At 49.6% G+C, this 22,079-nt stretch overlaps 1 protein-coding gene across 1 annotated transcript in view; it reads left to right on the forward strand.

Annotated features, from left to right (window-relative positions):
* The window catches only part of NFATC2 (nuclear factor of activated T cells 2), a gene marked incomplete at both ends in the record, with an annotated part of 77,483 nt that overhangs the window by 22,705 nt on the left and 32,699 nt on the right, over positions 1-22,079 (forward strand). The window contains 2 exons of the mRNA XM_084271428.1: positions 1,361-1,533; positions 11,292-11,432. Coding sequence (XP_084127554.1) covers positions 1,361-1,533; positions 11,292-11,432 — 314 coding nt within the window. The remainder of the gene's footprint in view (positions 1-1,360; positions 1,534-11,291; positions 11,433-22,079) is intronic.

Below are 22,079 nucleotides of genomic sequence, written 5' to 3' on the forward strand. Positions count from 1 at the left end.
TTTTTAAGCCCCCCTACTTCATCGCAAAATCCACATTCATTCTTTATAGATCGTTTTTTTTTCCCCAGAAAACATACCTCATTCCTCTCTTTCCTTCAAGCCTCTCCTTCCCTCTGCACCCAAGGAGATAAATATAAGTCCACATCTCAAGCTTAGGCAGCCAAGTGCTGAATGGAACATGACTGTTGTTCCTAACGAGAAACCCTGGAGTAATAAACAGGTCCCCACATGCAACAGCAAGGAACAGCGTGGGTGTAGCAGGTACCTGGGGGTCTGTGCCTCCCAAAAATGTGATTTGAATTAATATCAAAAGAGGAAAAATGCTTTGTCTTTAAAACTGGTGTCAAAGCGGGTTGGCTGTGCCTGTCTAATAGCAGTGCCTCCTCCGAGGACCATTGCTGAGCTGAAGATCTCAGGTCTGTAAGTATTTACTGGCACCTTCTCTTGATGTAGAGGCACGTTTGCCAGCTCTCACTGGACTCTTGAGAAGTTGCCCTGCACTTACCCCAACATTAAGTTGCAGTGCTGGTTTTAGCAATCCTAATCCTCTCCTTGCCACTCAGCCCCATCCTGCTCCCTACACCCACCCTTTATGCAGGGACACGTGAACGGGAGCAGAGAGCCATTGTTTGTGCTGCCAGGCTGTCTCCTTGGCTGGGAACAGAGTCCCAGGGCTTTGGAGGGTGACACCGTGCCCTGGGCCCTGGGCTGGAGAGCAGAAACACCTGCCTTGCCCAAAAGGAGGGGAGAGCAGTTTGGTCCTGGCTTTGGAGATGACTCTAGTCCCTGTACTGTGGAGATGCTGCATGCAACTAGCTGGTTCAGCTGCTGCGGCTCCCCTGGAGCTGAACCCACCTGCCCAGGTGCAGGCACTGGCTGCATGGCAGCCTCAGGTGCTGAGCTGGTGGGGTGCAGGGCTCTGCCTCACGCAGGGCTCCGGCACAGGCTCAGCTGCTTGTCTGTCCCAGAACAGCGTGCGTTCTGGTGCAGTTTCCCTGCTTGGGGTAGTGCTCAGCACCAGGGAGAGATGAGACTGGGGTCCTAGTGCCTCGCAGAGTGACTTCAGCCCTTCCCAGAGTAAAGGCCTCCCCTAGCCCTTGGCTGGGACTTGCCTGGGACACGCTGAGGCCCCAGGCTCAGCTATTTGGGGAGGGGTCCAGAAGCATCCCTGGCTCACTGCCAGCCTGGGATTCCTTCCCCCGTGGCTGCTGAAGCGGCAGCACCCGAAGCAGAACAGGCATGAGGAGCTGCTCCTAACCCAGAGATCAGAGCGAAACAGTTGAATCCTCCAGATTGTCACTATTTGCAGGCCCGGTGAGAGCAGGACCATTAAGCTAAAGTATGTGTGTGTGTTTGGCAGCATTGACTGCGCGGGGATCTTGAAGCTGAGGAACGCAGACATCGAGCTGCGCAAGGGAGAGACGGACATCGGCAGGAAGAACACGCGTGTCCGGCTCGTCTTCCGCGTGCACATCCCTGAGTCCAACGGCAGGATCATCTCTCTGCAGGCGGCATCGAACCCCATCGAATGCTGTAAGTATTCCTGGAGACTCACCCTGCTCCACCTCTTGCAGCAATGATTGTCTTGTCCCTCTGCTCCAGGCTGGCACTGAGGGGAAAAGCCCGAGGTGCTCAGAGAGGCAGACACAGGGTGCTCTGTGCTCTTCCTGCACTGGGGGTCTGTGCTGCCGCTCAAGCGACCCATGGCCCTTGCTGATGGGCACTGCCTTTCCTGACACAAGCTCTGGGGGCCTCTTCACAGCGTGTAGAGCTTGGGAGCACAGTGAAGAACTTTGGGGCTTGTGAATTATATTTATTAGTGAAATGTGCCACTGGATCTTTCTGGTCTTTTCTGGGAGCAGGGAGCCAGCGCAGAGGTGTGTTTGGGGGTGTACATACCTCCTCCCTGTTTGTGCATGAATGTGCGTGTGTCTCCCTCCTTGGGAGTGGTTTTGTCTCACACAGAGGTACGACCAGGCCTTGTTATCCACAAGCTGGCAGGTGGCTAGAGGTTCTGAATTCAGACCTGGGCGAGATCTGAGCGCTGTGGCCAGTCCTGCCAATGGAGTGACTGTGGTCCTCCACATCGAGCTGCTGGGACCATGGCCAAAATGGAGAAGCTGGTTTGGTTTTGAGGCTCAGGCACATCCTGGTCATTGTGTTTTCTAGATGCGGGTGTTGGGGGGTGCACAGCTGAAGCAGGGAAAGCCCAGGTTGTTCTGGTATTCCCCAAGGGACAGAAGAAACCTTGCAGTTTTGATTTTGGGGGTGGGTGGCAAACCCTACAAGCGTGTAAGCTGAGAAATCCACGCCTCCCACTCGTTTTAACGTACTGCACCCTGAGAAAGAGGCCACTGCCAAGGTGCCCGCGTGTCGTAGTCATTTCTGGAAGGGCTCCACGCACTTCGCTGGTTCATGTGCATCCTGCAATGCTTTTTGTTGGTAAATGGTGCCTTTGCAGTGGCCTGGGGATTTCACAAATACACAGTGAAAAGTTTTCCTCTCCTTTTGCTGAATGACTCACCCCTTTAGCAGAATCTGTCCTGTCACAGTCATGTGAAGAAAGTCATTGAAGAGTTTTTCTTGTGTGAGTGCTGCTGCCTGGCTGGGATGCAGGCTTTACTCCAGCAGCTGCTGCTTCTGATACGAGAGGAGCTGCTTCTGTGTGGGAAATCAAGAGAAATTTGGGCTAGTGAATTATCACCAGCAGCTTTGTAAAGTATGGCCGAATGGAGTAGCCAGGGAAGGCAAAGGAGAGGGTGACAGACATGTGTGGTCTGCCGGCAGTGTTGATGGGAAGACACCAACTATCAGAACATTGCAGCAGCTGAGCAAAGTCTCCAGGCACTGTGATGGGGAAGGGAGAGTAGTGGGGGTACCCTACTGCCTTTCTCCATAATAGAAAGGGGTGTGATCCTTTAAGAGACCCAATGGCTGAAAGAATAGTGGCCTCCACCCCAAACACATCCTGCTGAAGCAGCAGCCCATTTGCTCAAGGAAACGTTTGGGGAACTGCAGCTCCCGTGGATACGAAGGGACCTGGGGCAAAGGACCACCTGGTTCCTCCTTCCGTTGCTTCTCTGGGTGGAAACAGCCCATTCCTGCTGGCAGTGGGGAGCTGCTTGTGTGTGGAAGCTCTGGGTCTAACCCCCACATCCACAGTGCAGGAAAACAGCACCAGCCTGGAGCAGAGTGTGGATGGTCCCCAGGTGGTTCAGGGAGACCTGTGGATCACACCCTGCTTACGCAAATAAAAGGAAAAGCAAATAGGAGTTAGCCAGGCATTTCTAAAGCCATCTGCCACAACTGCACAGTGTGTATGCCCATTGCCAAAGGGCACTGGAGCAGAAATCCGGGCACGGATCCCTTTGTCAGGATGGTGTGTGCACACCTAATTTGCCTGGGCAGTGGCTGCTGCTTGTGGGGCTTGTTGAAGATGTCTAGGCATTTGTTTTGAGATGTGTTTGCTTTGGTGAGTCTTAAGGGCATAATAAAGGTAGGAGTGGAGATGGTACAAGTGGCTTATTTTTCTGGGGTTTCACAATTACTGTAAGAAAATGTTGGCTGCATAGCAGAGAGCAAGGCTCCTACAGGAAAGAAATGTATTTGCTCCCCCAGAGACAAAAAGAAGTAAGCTCCATTTTTGGACCAAGGGATATACTGGCTGTGCTGAGGGCTGTGCTTTTCTCACAGACCTTGTGGATGCAGAGCATGAAGTGATTTGGAGCAACAAGCCAGTTCCATTTCAGACATGTGACATGTAATTAGCAGCATGTTTGCATTTCAGTAGCATGTCCAGATCTTAGCCCTGTTCTGGGAAGATGGTTCCAAACCTTCATTGGCGCAGGGGCACTGGTGATGCTGGGTAAATGCCACTGAGGTGATCGCCACAGCTTCTCCCACACAACGCAGGTTGCAGGGCTCTCCATCCCTGGTCAGCTCAGATGCCTGCCGAGAAGGGGGACACTGGGGCTTGTGAAGCTCCTTGGGTCCCACCTTCCTGGCTGCTGGGATTCCCCTTTGTTTTTCATTCTTTTGGCATGGTCACCTGGGAACCCTTACCCTTCAGGGATTCTCCCATGAGATCTCCTCTGCCTGGTAGCCGGCAGAACTATCCCACCGGGGAAGCCTTCATAAGTAGCAGCTTTAGGGTAACAGGCCATTTCCCTACCAGTGGGGCTCCCCTGAGAGCGCTGTTGCTACCAACAGAACATCTGAGTGCTCTCCTCAGCAGAAGCCAATCCCGGGTAAAAACTCCCACTGGTGTCAGCAGATCATTAGCTGCGATGAAGCAAGAGCTGTGAGGTATCCGCTTTTCATGCGGCAACTTGATTCCACCTCATCTGTGTCACATTCAGCACTTGACAGGTTTTAGGAGGGGATTTCACAGGTTCAAAGCATCATCCGGACCAAGTTCCTCCCCAGACAGCTGTGTGGGACGACCAAGGAGGTGATACGTTGTTAAATGATCAGTTATACCTCGAAATGGACCCTGTGCTCAGACAAGCCTGCGCATTCAGCAGCTGGCAGCTTGTTTCTCCCATTGCCTGTGGATTTGTTTTGAAGCCACTGAGTAGGCAAAGGCATTTGAAAGCCCTCTGATAATTGTAGCAGTGGGCCATCACTCACTCAGGAGTAAGACACCCAGTCTTGTAGATGTGGTGCTGGAAAGGTGGGAAAAATCCCTTCTCCTGGGTGTTTCCCCATGCCAGGTCCATGAGACGCCCCTGGGATGCACAGCTGAGTGGAGGAGTCCCTGCAGCATTGTACCCACATGCCCACCCCTGCTCGTGCAGTCTGTGGTTTGGGATAGGTGTAAGCCAGCTCGTGAGCTTTTGCTGGGCCAAACAGGGTCAGCACGGAGCTGCTGGCACAGAGCTGCACACAGAAGAGGTGCAGTCGCAGGCATGAGGGGTTACTGAGTTAGCTCATCCCGCTAAACAGAGCTGTAGCAACAAGAAACTGCACGAGGACTTTGGTGTTTGCAGACCTGACCACTGCTGTCAAACTGCTCCAGCAATTTCTGTAGCTTTAGTTCTGCTCTGATTTGCCTTTCCCTGGGACCTGGAACCAGTTTCTTGATGAGGGATTGATCTTGGGTTGTGTTTCTGCTCCCTGGCTGAAGCATCCATGGAACACAGGGCAGCTTTGTTTACCCCACACCCTCCGCAACCAAAACCTGCTTTATGCAAGAGTCTGCAAGATGTGAGTGTGTTTGGAGTACCACTGCGCTGTGTCATGGTTTCTGTTCTAATGGATCCTGCTGAAACCATCCCAGAGGGTCTCACAGCTCTTCTTTCCTGTAATCCATGTTTGCCGATACCAAGCTGTGCTCGTGGATCCCTGAAAACACAAACAATTGCACTTGGCATGGGAAAAGGAGTCTAAAATCATGATCTTATTATGGATATTCCGAGGTGGTAAAAAGCAAAACAAACAAAGAACTGTTTGTCCATCAGAGGAATTCAAAGAGTTTCTATTATTGACCATATTTTGTTCCACTAAATTGGGTCAAATATCTTATTTCCCTTTAATCAATTTCTCTGGAAGTTTCCTTTATTTTTTCTCTCCTTCTAGTAGATTTTCCCATAATATTAGACAATCTGAGCCTATGATATGTGACACATTAATAACTACAGGGGAAAGAGCTAGTCATGTAAAAGAATGTTGTCTTGGCAAACCAGCGAGTGCTTTTCCGCAGCCGGGAGCTGTGCTGCTTGGGATACAATGGCAGGGGAGAAGGAGCCTTGGTTTGTTGGGATAAAAAAGCAGAAGGCAGTGGTGTCTTTGTACCGGAAGATACCCATTTGCAGGTTCGACTGTCACCCCGACTGTTGCGAGAGGAGCACGGTTTGTTTCCAGTGGAATTAAAGGAACTTCTTTCCTTTGGGCTCCAGGGCGGTCAGGCAGCTGACACACAAACTGGGGCTTTTTCTAAAGTAAAAATTTTCTCCCTCCTAAAGCACAGAATTTAAAAGCTAATTCTGGCAACATTTGCTACTTCTAATGTGCAACCAAAAGATTTCGGCCTGGAAAGTGTGAGTCAGAGAGGAGGAAAACGCCCGCCCTTTCTGCAGGCTGCGAGCCGTGTGATGAGGATGAGCTCCTCTTTACTTTCTGTCTTCGCAGTCCCGCGGGTGGTAGAAGCAAGTGCCCCAGCACACTGCGCAGGGGAGGATTTCTGAGCGTAGTTTAAGCTCAGCAGATCTCCTCCACGAGGGATTAAAGGGAAGTGCTGTGCGTCCCCGCAGGGATGATCGACGGAGAAGTGAACCGAAGCCGTGGCTTTCCTGTCATTAATCACAGGCGGGTTTGGGGAGCTGGCTGCAGTTCATAGAAAGTGCTGTACTTATCTGACACTGCTGCCATCAGCGCTTGTCACTGCTCCTTCATGAGGACACCGGGAAATAAATGATGTGCAGAGCAGGAGGTGGAGAGCAGCCCGCTGGTTGCGCTGCTCTTGTCTTGGATGGCTCTGCACAAACTGCTGATTAAATCTTGCTGGCAACAAGCTGGGAGCTGTTGTCATTCATACCGCTTCTTCTGTTCATAGTGTTTAGATCACGTTTCCAAGGTTTCCCATCTCATCCCAAGGGGTGGAAATTTGCTTTATTTATTTGATTCTTGCTTGAGCCTTCCGCTGCCCCCTGCTCCAGCCAGGATGTCCGAAATCCCAGCCCTCAATGAGATGACTGCTGCTTTCTGGGGTGACTTACGATGTCTGCTCTGCCCTTGACTCGCCCTGGCTCCTATGCTGCTGCTCCCCAGCCTCTGCTTCTCTCCCCACCAGAGCTCAGGGTGCTTCAGCATGCAGTGGAAGGGATCGGCATATTGGACATCAGTGCATTGGATAAGCACTGGGCATGGCTCCGCTCCGGTCAGTGCTATGACTGGCAGGCAGCTCACATGCAGTGGGGTGGGAGGAGTGAATTATTTACTTTGGCTCATTGAGGGTTGCACTGAGGTGGAAGAATTAATCCCACAACAAATCATTCCTCTGCTATTGCTTCTAAGGATCGGGAGGTTTGGGTTTTTTTAGCACCAGGCACCCAGCTCTATCTGCTCATCTCAGGTCCGGCAGAAATCAGGGGCTGGAGCCCAGGGTCTCTGGGCGTTTGGAGACATGTGTTGGGAGTGGTGAGTGGCTGGAGGGCTTGGAGTGAGCTGGGCAGGGTAAGGACAGGGGGGAACCTGGACAACTGGGGGTGCAGGTGACTGCATCTCTTCAGCAGCCACCCTCCACTTTGCCAGGCTGCAATGGTGGCTGGAGGTGACATTTGTGCTTGCTGTGCTGCAGGGGAGCCCAGGGCATGTGACAGCCCAGGGTGAGATCTCCTGTCAGCTACAGGGACAACAGGGAACCCTAAGCCTTCAGCGTTGTGGTAGTGGAAAGATGTTGGGGAGCAGTCTGCACACCAGCATCTCTTGCTTAGCTGCTTTTTACACAGTGGTTTACAGAGGCCCCAGCCAGTCTGCGCACGATGGTGCTGGGACAGTGCCCTGATACACGGAGACAGCGGAGCACCTCTGCTCTGAAGGGCCGGTCAGACCTGCGCTGCTCGGCGCAGCATCCACAAACCTGCTCCTCCTCAGCACCAGATCGCACTGGGGGTTTTGCTTTGCCTCCATTGCCCACTCCAGCTCTTGATCTTACTGCACATGCAGGGAGAGAGGCTGCGGAGACAGTTCCTCTCCGGAGGCTGTTAAGAGACAGTTAGCTTCAGTTAAGACTCCTCATAAAACGAGGCAGCTTTTGGGCAAGACAAGGCGGCGCTTGGAAGCCCTCCAAGGCCGTGGAAGGAAACAGGATGCTCAGGCAGGGCTAGAGCCGCTCGTCCCAGGAGAATCGTGCAGGAGGAGCACTGGTGAGGAACACGGCAGGGGATGGGGAGAACGGAGGAGGGGGAGCAGAACACTCAGGTGGAGCTGGGTCAGCTGAGGCACACGGTGGGGAGTGTGGCTGGGGTGGTCACTGGGACAGGCTGGCTGTGCTGGGCAAGGCTCTCCTGGGGCAGGTCAGGAGCTGCGACGGACAGACCCAGGCAGTCAGGTGTCTCAAAATACCCTTTTTTCTTCCTAGAAACCCAGTAGCTTCTCTGCCAAAAAAGGAGCTGGTGCAGATACTGTGGGCAGGTGGGGAAGCAAGGAACCCCTTCGCCCTGCCTGGCACATGTCCTCATGGTCAGCCTCTGGGCTTGTGCATCCCCTGTGAGGTGTACGCCGGCCAGACCTTTCCGCGCCCTGCTGCTGTGGGAAGGGGACAGAGGCTCCCCCCAAAAAGTGCTCGGTTCCCCTAGCCCGTGCAGGGGCTACTGTGGGGTGGTGCGGTGTGGGTAGGGGCCCTCCCGTGCCGAGGCTCGCTGGAGGTGACACAGCGCCCCAAGACAGCGGCTCCCTTTCTCTCCTGTGTCACTGCATGCTCTGTGTTTCTTGGCAGTATGAACTCGTGACATCTTGATTTGCAGACAGTCAAATAAAATAGAAAAATAATGTCCCCTGTTAATAGGTTGACACACTGCTCCAGGCCAAGCGTGAGTATTTCTATAGCATTCGCTTTGCTGCTTTATGTCAGTCACTGTTGCTATTGAAAGTAAACACCCCAACTGGTTAAATCAACAGCGTTCTGTTTATTCAAAGCTCATAAACTCCAGTAGCTGTAGGTCACTTTATGAAGTGCCAACCCCTGGGGGAAGAGAAGGAATAGTGTGAAATTATTGCATGCAGTCCACCCATCGTGAGCCTTGGAGGAAGGGGATTTATTGGCAATTAATATTTCTTGCAGAGGCAAAGAAAGTAACGCTGTCGAGGCAGCTCCACACTGAACCATGAGCCTCCTTACTGGTGGGAATGGGGAGTGGGGTGAAACCTTCTGGGTAAAAAAAAAGAAAAAGGAAGATCTTGGGAAGTGAGAAGTGGTTTGTTTTAGAGCAGGGTTTGCTGACCCCCCAGTGTCAGGAGAAGAGTGCAGGCTAAGCAGGACTGAGGAAACCCAGCACTCAGATGGAGATGGGAGGCTGTGGCTGACGACAGCAGCATGGAGCAGCACCAGTGTACCCACCCACACCTCTGCCCTTCCCAGCAGCGCTCCCAAGGCTGCCCGGCTGAGGATGGCAGAAGGGGGTTTTGGCACTTCCTGAGAGCTGGGATGCTCATTCCCGGTGAACCAGCTGTCCTCCCCGGCTCCCTGGTAGGTCGCAGCGTACACAAACACTGCACTCTATGGAAGTTGGACAGAGACTTGGTCTTCAGCAGCGATTTCCAACTTGCTGAGATCCAAATGTAATTACGATGAGTCAGACAGTTATTTCCAGGCTAAAATTTGTCCTTCCTCGCCCTGAAAAAGCCCTGAGAACCACCAATCTGTGGGATGTCAGGTACAAAGCTCTCCATTAACGCACCAAAGTCTAAAGTAGCTGTGGGTTAACCTGGGATTTTGATGAATTGGAAATGAAATTTGGGGACTGAATAGGGAATAAACTGTGTTCAGGGCAAAGCTTAAATACATTTTCTCTTGACTGTTGTAGACGTGGTTTTGATCATTGCTATTTATTGTTAAGCCTTTGAGGTTACAGATCTGTCTTTGTGATAAATCCAATTATGAACTCAACAAAAATTTGAGTATTTAGGGAAAGGAATTAATCATACAGCCATGTGAAAGAAATTAGCAGCTTCTGTGAAAATAATCTGAATATATATTCTTAATTGGCAGCATCTTAGCCCAGCTGTTGTTATATATTTGAAGGGAACAATGAGTCATAAGGTTGTTTGAAATAGATTTTAGAAACGCCTCTCAAAGGGCACAAGAAAGTGATTAGGAACTGAATTATCTGTATTTTTAACAAGAGCAGGACCTCTGTCCTCACTGTAAGAAGTGGTTCAGCTGAGCTTGTCCTTGCTAGAAACATGGCTCTGGATTCCTTGGGCACCTGCAGGAGGGATGCCCGGAGCTGTGGGGAGCTGGGCGGGCGCACGGTGCTGAAGGGTGCCGGGAGCAGCAAAGCCTGTGTGTGAGCAGAGGCAGGGCCGGACATGAAGGAGAGCACTGCCTGGGGTTTGGCTCAGCAGCCGGCGGTGTGCAGTGAAGACACAAGTGCTCAGGTCTCTGGGGAGCAGGCTCTGTGTCAGGGAAAGGTAAAATCCAGCCAAGGCAGCTGTTAGATAGATGAGCGGCATCCTCCAGAGGCCCTTCCAGTTGGGGTGGATCAATCCGGAGGAGTTTGAGTGCAGGTCATGAACTCGCAGCTCACCAGAGCCGAGCCGCTGCCCACCTGGTCGGCTCATGGGGAAGCTCTTGATGTTTTCCAGCTGTCTGGCTGCAGGGAATGGCTCTCGCATCTTCGCTTTCTTCGGCCTCTGCTGCTTTTTAGCAGGCAGCTGGGATGCGCTTGTGGGGATGGTGAGCAGGACTCCCCGAAGCTTTTCTGACCACGCAGATGGCTGTTTTAATGGGACGAGAGGAAAGTAGGTGGAGAGATGGTGCTGTCCTGGTTTTCTGGCTGGGGAAAGAGAGAATAACTTGCCAGAGTCAGGCTCCAGGTTTGTGGCCAAGAACAGTAAAGACCTTAGAAATCCTTGATCACGTATGTGCCTGTCTGGATTTCCCTCTACCTTTTCTTTCCTTGCCTTTAACAACCAAACTCAACACGGGGCCCTGCTCCTCGCGCGTTCAGGCCTCTGCAACTCTCGCCTGCAAAAAGCCTGGGCTGGTGGAGTCCCGGAGTGACCCCTCTGGATCCCTCTTGCCCCTCTCCTTGTGTGTGTGGGGCTCGCTGTTGGCCTGTTGGCGTTAGGCCGTGCTCTTGTTGGCAAACAGGCTGTTCTGGGCCTGGGGTAGTGCCTCTGCTGTAGGAGCTGGTGGGCTTTCGTTGGAGGGTTTGGGTTTTATTTTTTTTTCTGAAAGAATTCAGTGTTATTCAGTGGAATCCTCTCTGCAGGTGGAATTTTTGGGTTCCAGGGCTGTAGTGTGCCTGCACTTGAAAATTTGGACATTCATTTGGAAACGGAGATGGGCAAGTTCCAGCTCATTCATCCAAGCTGTCCTTTCTCAAGGACAAGGAGTAAGGCCAGCACAGCTGAAACGCTGCAGCCAGCTCCTGAATGTTTCCAAATAAAATGCCTTGAGTAAGTTTATTTTTCCCTCTCAAAACCTAAATTTAGCACCCTGGAGAAGTTGCTTTGGCAGTCAACGGATGGTAACAATGACAAGATCAATCTGTGGATAGTTCTGGGAAGATTTGGAAAGTCTTGGTAAAACAGAGTTGGTTTCATTCATGTCTGCAATTTGTCCACAGCCCAAAGGTCCGCTCATGAGCTTCCAATGGTTGAAAGACAAGATATCGATAGCTGCCTCGTTTATGGAGGGCAACAGATGATCCTGACTGGACAGAACTTCACAGCAGAGTCCAAGGTGGTGTTCACAGAGAAAACATCAGGTAAGGCAGCTTTTTATTAACTGTCCCTTGTGGGATAAGGCGGATCTGTAGTGCTGTGGTGTCGCATCGCTCCTCCAAGATTTGTGCTTCTGAGTAACTCTGCTCAGGAGAGTAACCCCCTTGAGGTTCGTGTGAGCAGAACCAAACCTCCTGACTCAACCATGTGAGTCTAATTAGACTGGGGAGCATGTGTTTGTGTTACTGGCCTTTGAGACAGTGTGGAAGGGTGGATCAAAGCCGTGCCATGGAGAGGGGTCGCAAGAATACGGACACCAGGAATCGGCAGGGACAGGATATGTTCGTGAAGGAATGGGATGACTGCTATGTGTGCCCTGGGCTCTCTTCGTCTCATGTTTAGGCAACACCCCTCTAGAAACTGTAGTAGAAATGAATGGGTTTTATTGATGTGAACTACAGGCAAAGGTTACGTTTTTCCTCCCTTTAGAAGTCTGCGGAGGGAAAGTGTGCAGAACGTGTATTTTTATATCAAAGTAAATTATTTTTTTACATGTACTAAGATACAAGAATACATTGCTTCTGTATTTTTAAGACAGTTTTATATAGGCTTAGGCTGTAGCAAAAAAAAATGCAACTCAGAGAGAAATGCCCTGTTACAGCCCAATGCTACTTTCTTTTAGTAGAGCCCCTTCTTTTAAAACATACTCTGCCTAGGTTTTCAGTCAGTCTTGCTAGCTCTTGAGCAACCATGAAGGGGGATGAGTGGCAGATTGTCCATTCTCTCATTTCATCTTGTCTGCTTATTTGCTTGACCTGCACAGAGCCAGTACAAGGTGGTTCCAAACCCTGACTGGTGTTAGTTGAATATAAATAATAGGAATAAAAAATGGTTGCTGGGGTTCTTTAGTTGCTTGGCATCACCTTTACTGCCTTTGCTGAACTCTCCATTGTGTCTTCATAATGGCATGCTGTAACAAACGTCACTTGATTTCTAACTCAGAGAACACCCCAGAACACATGCTTGGTGTGATCTGATGGCTACAGCGGGCAGCAGAAATCGGGTTTTCTTCTTTACAGGAGGAAGCACAATCAAATGCATTCCACTGTCATTAGCTACTCCTTTTTTCAGAGCTGAATTCTTTCTTTTCCAGTACCGTACACATGGAGGTATTTAATGTCACCTCACCAAACAGTATGTGTGTTTTATTGGATTTTCTAAGGCTTTTGCAAATGGACGTTTGTTTCTTTGTAAATGGTCTGGACTTGTCTGATTTGCTAGATTTTTATATTCTAAATAATGTGCTCTGTAAGGATAATAGCAATGTCCAGGGATCAAAAAAGCATTTTGCAAATGTGAAGGGCCAGCCTCTGCCATCCTTTACCCCTCCTGATTTCAGTGAAGCAGAGGACTCTGGAGTGTGAAAAACCAGCAGCCAGTTTTATGTAAACTTTGTGTTTCCCTTTGTATGGTTAAGAAAACATCTTCCTCCGAAGTCTTCTGTGGGTAAACTAAGGCAGAGGCAGCGTAGGTGATATAACCAGTGATTGAAGGAATTGCAGCTCCCAAGCCAAGAGTGTGTGCATGTCAGATGGGACAATGCCTTTGCCAAAAAGGAAGATTTGAGCCAAAAATGAATGTATGTAGGCATCAGCTAGCAATGTGGGGGCAAATAAAAAGCATGCAGCAGGTCCCAGTGCCTGCCCCCCAGGTAGCAAGCCATGCCACTTCACAGCAAGAACGCAGGCTCTGGGCCTGTGAAGGTTCAGCTGAGCTGGTGCAGTTAGAGCAGTGTCTTGGCACCCTGTGTTTCCGCTCTAGCCCGCCCGTTAATTCCTTCCCACTGTGCTGCCACTGTTCCGTCCATGTCAGCGAATCCTGAAGGTGCATGGGAACATGCTTGGCAGCCCCTGGCAGTACCTGTCCCAAGAATGTTTTGCAGTAACTAAAGGAGATGATACACTAAAAGGAGGTAATGCCATTTCGAGGAAACATCCAAGCTGCCCTGCCCCTATTTCCAAATAAGAGCAGAGAAGGCTCTGGCTGGAATAGATGTTAGAAAGTTAAAAGAACAACAACATTTTCCACACTAAAGCTAAAGCTTTTTCTTCCCAGCTGGGGAAACTGCCTTTTTTTAACTTCTTTTTTTACCTCCTGGTAGTGGGAGGCACGACTTATCCCAGCGGCAGTGCCCAGTCTGGAGCAGGGATTTGCATGCGGGTGTTCCATATCCTGCCTCCCCCGCCACCCCTTGGCCTCTGCAGGCAGTCTGAGTCTGATGGACTTCGAGTGAGTGATTGCAGAGTGGGGATTTAGAGGATGGGAGGCCCAGAGTCAAATCCTCGGGCCAAATCTGAAGTCTGTGTGGTTTGCAGTGCCTTGTCTGGGGGTGAACTTGTTCTGTGCACTCATGCGCTGGTTTATCATGCAGCAATACCTCTTACAGTTATGCCCTGAAATGCTTTTAAGGTGCAGGCTGCTTTCTTTGATGGGTGTCTCTTAAGGTGAGGAAGGTTGAGATGCTGAGCTGGATATGCAAATCATGCAGGGGCTGATCTGACGCCGGCTGACTGCAGTGGATGGAGAATTAAGCCATTGTGCTTGGTCTGTGGGAGATTAATGAGAGTCCCAGCCTGCCTGGAAACTGGGATCTCGTGCACCTGTGACTTTCAGTTTCCCTCTTTGTAAACTGTAGACAATCTTAATTATCATTACCATGTCCACGCTTAGTTGCCGTGGCCTCGGGCCGCCTGAGCGCAGAACAAAGAGGCCCAGTTCCGCTGCCCGATTTATCAATTAGAAATGTCAGTGGGTGAAGGAGGAGGTGGATCCTGCGCTCGCCTCGGGCAGCTCGCTCGCTGCAGATCCCGGCTGCGCAGCACCTTGCAAAGCATGCTGATAAGCTGCTCAGAAGCAAAGCAAGCCACAACAAACATCCCGGCGGGTGATGGTGGGTGACGGTGCGTGGCTGGTGTGACTTGTCACTGCTGCGCCCTCTCCCAAAGTGCAAGGCTGCCCTGGGGAGCCTGTGAGAGAATCTCGCACCTTTGTGAGGGCAGGAAGATGCACCAGCTCGCAGGGGAAGCATGGTTTACTTTGAGTTTCAGTTTAACAGCTCACAAGACTTGTCAGTGCTCGCAGGGAGTCTTCAATTTCCCCCTTCTGCCACCAGTTTTAGCTCTACTATTGTCAGCGAGGGTGAGAGCGGCAGTGTAGGCACCCATCTAGGGAGCTTGCAGCATCCTGCACTCCAGAGAGCCTCCTGACTTACACTGTTTGTCTGGTATTTAAGATGAGAGTAGCAAGACTTTCTTTTCCCTAAAACCCTTTGTGCAGTCAGACACTGTCATGTTAATTGTTTCACAGACTCCAAAATCTGGGTGTACCTTGAACCTGGGGTCTGCATGGACACAGGTGCTGCGAAGGTGTCAGTCAGCATGCCTTCCACAGCTCAGGGGGCTGCTTGTGGGGCTGGCAGTTGTAAGTCTGGCTGTAGCCCACAGACACACAGGCAAAACCTGCTTCAGTTTCCTCTGGATCTTGCGGGCAGTTCTCCTCTCGCTGCTGGCAGCACAGAGGAACGTGGAGCTGCTCAGCTTTGTGAGCAAAATACAGCACGAACAGTTGTTGCATCTCTTACACGGTACAGCAGATACCTGTATCCTTCCCTAGAAATACCTGGAAAATAGGGAATGTTCCCTAAATTATGCTGGGATGTCATTATGGAAAGAGCTGTCTTGTTGTGTTATGTGAAGTACAGGCGATTGTGAGGAGCTCACTGCTGAGCGGCCTCTCAAAGTCTCATTTTAGGCTTGTGACAGGAAATGGCAGCAGGAAGCGAACTGAAGTGCTCAACATGTGAGTGTGGGGATGGAGCACAGTGTTCGACCTGCTGATGCACAAGTTGCCTTCATTTTCTTAATGATAAGGTTTGCCAACATGCAAGCACTGTTGTTTTTGAGTTCTTTTTAAGGTTATCTCCTCCTGGTGAAAGATGGTAATCTGGGGCTGCCGAAAGCCAGGGGAACTCCTGATTTTGGCGGAGTCAGCCCAGCACACAGAGCAGGGTTTGGCTCAGGAGTTTTACGATCTAGGCTCAGAGATGTGCAACTGAGCCCAGCTAAATCAAAAGGGGTCAGGGGAAGCAAGCAGATCAGATCCCACAGATAGGAATTTTTGAAGTGCATGTTTAAAATGAATTAACGGATTAAAATGAATCAAAAGTTGTGTCATTTTTATCTGGAAGAGAGAGCTTGAAAAGCAGTTGTACGGCTTTCAAGGATCTGGATGGAATATGCTACAGGCCAAGGGTGGAAGTGTTTGCTTGGGGCCCAGATATTACAAAGCAGTTTAAAAAAAGGTTTGGAATTCCCCCTTTTGTTTGTTTAAATTGTCATGTAATAATTTGCAAGTCAGATGTTGTTGGTTGCATTGTGTTTACTCCCATTTGTGTACTGGTTACTGCTGCTCTGCTGTGAGTGATAGAGGAGTTTCGGGTTTCTCTGGGAGAAAAGTGCAAATGGACTGTGCTTTCCGCTGCCAAGCTCTTCGGTGGCCACACGGACACCATGAATCATCCGCAGGACAATGTGGGTGGTGGAGGAACAACCCAAACAGAACGCAGACATCTTTGGAGTGGCTCCACCATAAATCTTTCTCTTCGGCCGTGCGGGATGGAGAGAGGAGGTGGTGTGCTCTGTGCCCTTTGAACTGATGCAGCTGTCAAGGCCTCTGAAGCACGAACAGTCAAAGCCCATTTGACAGAAATAAAATCGTTCCAGCTCTAGATTCACGCAGCAGAGCCCTAGTTTCTTTTTCCCTGGAGCTCCTGCACCAGGTGGTATTTTCATGGCAGTTGCTCCTTAGGAGGGTAATGGCTGGAGTAGGGGAGCTTCAATGCAGGGCAGTGAGCGCTGGCTCCAGGACAGAGCAGGCTCAGGACCAGTGGTCAGCACATTGGTGGCAAATTGAGGCTTTTGTCTGCACTGTGCCCAAAACGCTGGGTCTGAGAGGAGGCACTTGCCTGCCTGTCCCAGAAATGGACCCTGGAGGCAAATGCACCCCTCAGCCTGTGCCCTGTGCTTGGGGATGGGGCTCTGCTTCCTGGGCAGGTACTCACGTGTTGCTCTCTGTTGGGGACTGCAGCAGGAGATGGGCGGGTTGTGCATCCAGCCGTGGAAGCTGCAGTGGTTTGTGTGCTCAGAGGTGCCTGTATAGCCATGCGTTCCTGTTTTATCCCAGGGTATTCATGTGGAGCCCTTGCAGTGGTTTGCTGATCACTGGGATAACAGTAGCGATGATAACTATTCTGATGATATTTGTACTTCTTCAGAGAGTGTCTCTGACTTCCAGCCCTTCAGTACATCTGTCATCACGGACGTGCTTTATTTTAACGCTGGGCAAATAATTTCATTTTTTCAAAACATGCTGCTTTCACTTCCAGAAGCAAGCAGGCAGGCTCTGGAGAGATTTTGCTCTCAGGCTTGCACTTCACAGTGTTCCTGCTGCACTACAGGCTGGCAGACTGGCACGGCAGTGCTTTCTGGTCTTGGAATTTCCGTGTTCTAGGAAAGGCACATTTACAAAGCACAATCATTTGTACCCAGTGAAATTGTGTAAGGTGATGTATATCTGCTCAAAATCGGTCAAATGACTTAGAAGATGAAACAGCCTCCTGGCCAGGCCAATTCACTGTGGAGAGCTGTGAAGGGATGGCATTCCGGCATGGGAATGGAAGTGGCTCGTGGGTGGGTTCTGATGATGGCAAGGCACCAGGGCTGAGGATCATGCTCCTTAACGGGCGGTGTGAAAGGAGCATTGCTGCAGACCAACTGCAGCAGTGTTCCCCTTTTCTGCTGTGTCAAGCCTGAAATTCCTCACTGTGTCCCAAACAGGGAGCCAGATGCCTGTTAGGGTCTGACTGCTTTGTGAACAATGAAAAAATCCCAGGGAATGCAGAAAACAGCAAACTATTTTCAGCAGTTATCTCTTTGAACTTAACGATGCAAAATGAATGATGCCATTTTCTCAAAGATAAAAAAGATACCAAATATTTTTTTAAACTTTAATTTTTTCCCCTATATCCATTCAAAAGAGGTATTTTCTATCCGACCCCAGTAAACAGCTTCAATTATTTAATGCAAGCTCCAAGCTCCAGCTGTTTCACTGAGTATCTAAATTAATGAAGTGAAATAAAAGGTTCGAGTTACAGAGAATGAGATGAGCAGGATGTATCTCAGAACCAGGATTGTAACTTGGTCACAGACAGGACCTACCACTGAATGTGCACTGCTAAATGTAGGTTTTCAGCTTAACCTGAGCCAAAAGCCCAGCACCTGGGGCAAAAACCCCAAGCTGCTGTGTGGGTTTTTTGATGGGCAAGGCTAAGGAATGAGCATGGAGAAAGACTATCTGTGAGTAGTTCCAGAGCTAGCAAAACTGAGAGGGGTACTGGAGTCTCAAAAGATTCAATTGGTTTGCAACATGTGAGGTTCAGCAGAGCCTGTATGAAATAAATCTGCTCTCTTGCTGGTCCCCTGCACCAGCACTACTCCGCTGTGCACAGCCTGTGGCTGGAGGCCAGCGTTTAGAGCTGGATTCACGTCTTCCTCATGCTAAATCTGTGGAGCGATGGGATGGACCAGGGGAATAAATTATAGCTGTCTCTGTCAGGAGGCCCACCTGATTCTTGCTGAAGGCTATCATCTCCCAGGCTGACATCTCCCCTCCTTGTGCCCTGCAGGAGGCCTCAGTAAGGTGGCCGCAGAGCAGAGCACAAAGCCTGCTCGGTAGTTCTCGCTGCCAAAAGATGTCAGAACCAGGGAGGGTCAGAGAGGTTTTGATCTCTTTGAGCTTCTGATTTGTTTGTTCTTTGTAAGCAAAAGAGGAAGGTGTCTCAGCAGACCCCACCGTTTGTGAGACCTTTTTTTGCTGTGCAGATGAGAAGGTTTCAGGGTACGTGGACACCTTGTGCTTTTCCCTGCTGGTAGAGCTGCTGAGAACCCAGCAAACCTTCCTGGCCGCAGGTTTGCCCCTGGGTGAAACGTGCCCCAAGGTGTTCTTGTAACCCCACGGGTCAATTGTCAGACACTAAACTGGGGATCCCAGAAAAACACTGCAAAACAGGAAAAAATCTAAGGATCACGCACACAAAAATGCAAGAGTGTGGCTGCAGAAACGGAGTTGCCATAGCTGTGAGAGACTCAGCGAGACAGGGTGGAATCGTGTTTTGGAAGGTTTCCCCGTATGACACAAGATTTTGGAATTTTACAGCTGGTAAATCCTTATTAGCACAGGCAGCCACTGCTGGCCTGGATTCCCTGGCTCGCTGCTCGCGACGGGGGCGCCCAGTGGAAGCGTGCCTGGTCCCGATTATTTGGCTTTGAATCGTAATTGTTTAAAGAGAATATTAAAAAATAATAATAATCTTTGGAATAAACAACAGGCAGGGAGATGAGCTCCCATCACCTGTTGACAGAAAATTGATCATGTAAAAAGCTGGCATGGGGAGTGGAATTCCCTATTCTCCCACTTAGTCATCGCATCCTGGTGTGACTCATTTTATTACATGGAGGTTCCCAGTGGTTTTATTTTGAGAGGAGCTTTTGTTTAATAATTTATACACACACACAAACACACGTATAATCTTAAAAAACCCCAACAAATCTGTTTTGACGAATTGGCATAAGGAATTATTTGGAAGAGCTCTGGAGTGACAGATTGCCCCTGCTGCTTCGCTACTCAACTACTGTATTTATGTTTTTATTTTAGTGTGAATTGAGTTCCTCAACAATAGATGGAGAGAAATCTCCTCTAGACTTGTTCTCACTGTGTAAAATGTCAGATCTGGGGCTGGGCTGGGTGGCGGATGACTAATCCATTGGCCTTTTACCTCCCAGACCTTGACTTGTATCTTTGGCCTTGGTGACTCAAACTCATGTCCTCAGTGAAAGGAAGGCACTGGCCCCAGCTCCCCATAAACAGAGCTTCATCCACTGCAGCAGGCAGTCTTCCTTCAGAAGGAAGAAGAAATGCACGGAATGGAGCTCAGTGAAAAGGGCAGCAGCTCTGGTTTCCTGAGTTTTGAATTCATGCATGCAGTGCTTGCTCTGGAATCTGAAAACTGTTCTGAAGTAGAAGCTTAGAGGAGGACAGCTGCTTAGGAGCAGGTGCTGAGAACCTCACACTGACATGAAGCAGGGTAACTTCCCAGCTGAAATCAGGATTTGTGCCTCAGCAGAAGAGTGTGAGCATTCCCCTACCCGTGAGGCTTCTGCATCCCAAAGTGGGATGTTCTGCTGGAAAGCTCTCTTTGTGGTTTACTTTGTTCTTGGGGCAGCTCTAAAAATCCTGGACTGTTTTCCAGAGATGCCTGTCATCTACTGATAAAAGCTGACAGAGATAACAGTTGTGGGTTTTGGAAGGCCTTCCAAGAAACACAGCGCAGAGGGACAATCTGCCCAAAGGGAAGTCTGCAGGAATGGGCAGTCGGGGCTGCCGGGCTCCATGCCTTTGGGGAGCGAGTGGGGCTGCTGCCTGGGAAAAAGGTAACAGGTTGTTCATTAAGTAATCTGTGTAATGCTCAACTGAAAAGCAGTGTATATTTTCCAGCATAAAATGCCATGCAGACACAGTCACACACAATAGTGTACTTAGTCTTCGACTGGAGAGAACTGCAAAGAGAATTTCCTGAACCTCTCAGTCCATCAGTCATGCTTGTTCAAATAAAGCAGTAAGTTTGTTTCTTTGCTAGTTACTGACCCCAAAGGCAGGAGTAAGGGATGGTGAATAATGCGTAAAGGCTGTAACTGGTTCAGAAAACCTTTAATTGGCTAATTAAGAAAAGCCCTATAAGGGGCTGCAGAGAATCACCCAAAATGTGCCTAATGCAGACTGACATTTTGATTTTCCCCAAAGTTTGAAGCAGGACTTTTGGTATGATCGCTGTTTGAGTTAGAGAGGGTAGAATTACTTTCTTCCAACAACTCTTTCCTCCAAAGAGTGCTGACACAATCAGATCTCTCATCGGGGTTTAATGCTAAGTCTCGTAGCCCTGAAGCAGCACAAAACCCTCTATTTCCTGAACGTTTCACTGACCTGTGGCATTAAAGACTCGCCAACTAAGACAAACCATGAAATGAGCAGGGAACCACAACAGTAAAAACACTGCACGAGGCAGCCATGCCTGGTGAGACCTTGGGGTCTAAATCCAAAAGTATTTTATCATCCTTAGTGGCACTATTGCTCCTTTCAGAGGTGCGGATTGAACTCCCCGTTGTGGAGGTAGATTTTTGAGGCATACCACAGACATGGGTCTAGTGCTGTGTTTCCTGTGATCCACACACGTGCTGGGGTATCATGCTGTCGGACTGAATGGGACTTGCAGAGCATAGGTTCTCTCACTGTTGTGCTCATGCCCTCTCAGTCCTTCAGCCACTGTGATGCTATTGCTCCTCTGCAGGTAACTTACCTCTCGGATGTCCAGGCTTCGCTATATGCAACAAACAGCTGTCTGGACTTGTACACTTTAGATTACATTATTATGCAGGCTGGGGCTTAATCTTCTCAGTTTGCAAGTGGGGAGGAGACCAGTCATTTGTCCAGTTTGCAGCATGCCAGAATTACAGGGTAGTCAAGGTGCTGTCCCCACCCCCCCCAATTATCATTTTTGCACATTTAAAGATAGTGAATCTATTGACAGTTGGGTGCAAGTTTTCTCTGTCCATATTTCTTCAAATTGTCCTACAGATGTGCCTTAATCTTTTCAGGTCATTCCTCCTCCTCTCCAGTCATTCTGAGTGTGCACAACCAAAAGATTTCGTTTCCTTCCAGCAATAAGGAGAGGCTAAAGCAGAAGGATTCTGGAATGCAGTTGTACTTTTCATTTTATTCACAGCCTCCCTCATCCTCTTGCCAAAAGCTCAACGTGATGCGCAGATCCAGAGGGGTTAAAGGAAAAGCAAATATTGATTGTTTCAAGCTAAAGCTTGTATGTTCACAGCTTTAAATGTGAAGCAGTGAGGCAGATGGAGCCACATCGTGATATTTCAGGTACAGGTCTGGGAGTGAGCTGCAGACTGGTTATATTCAACAGGGCTTTGGTGCTTAAAGAGCAGGGATTGCTGCTGCTGACAGATTTGTTACAAACCTGTTAAGCTGCCACAAGCATGAATATATCCAAACAGAGGCATCCATCGTCGTTAGAATGATAACCCCAAATACTTTTATTTCTTGTTTGGTTGGGCTTATTCTCATTCTTACTCTTAATCCCCTCAGACTTTGGACTCAGCCTAAACTTCAGCTAATTTTTATGGTTGGCTTCATTAGCTTTTAGTGCAATTTCAGTGGCTTGGTTGCTAAATCAGATCTGCTGTGGTTTTGGTTGTGTGTGTTTCACTGGCCTCCTGAATGTGGCGGATGACTTGGAGGCTCATTTCTGCTTCGTTTTATGCATTTCGGACCAACAAATCCTTTCTACCTGCTTTGTGAAGTTAGGGCTCTTGTATCCATGCAGACTTTGAATTTGGCAGTGCAGAAACAGAAATATCCTGCCAGGAGGAAAACCAGTGTCCAGTATTCCAACTGGCCTGTCCTCGATGTCCAAACTCCTCCATACTGCATTGCTTAGCCCCCAACATGTGTCTCTGTCAGAGCTGCTCTTTTGTGACATGTGGGTTCCTTTTCCCTCCTTT

Source organism: Gallinula chloropus (genome assembly GCF_964237585.1).
Source record: "Gallinula chloropus genome assembly, chromosome: 16".
In the NCBI taxonomy this organism is placed as follows: Eukaryota; Metazoa; Chordata; class Aves; order Gruiformes; family Rallidae; genus Gallinula; species Gallinula chloropus.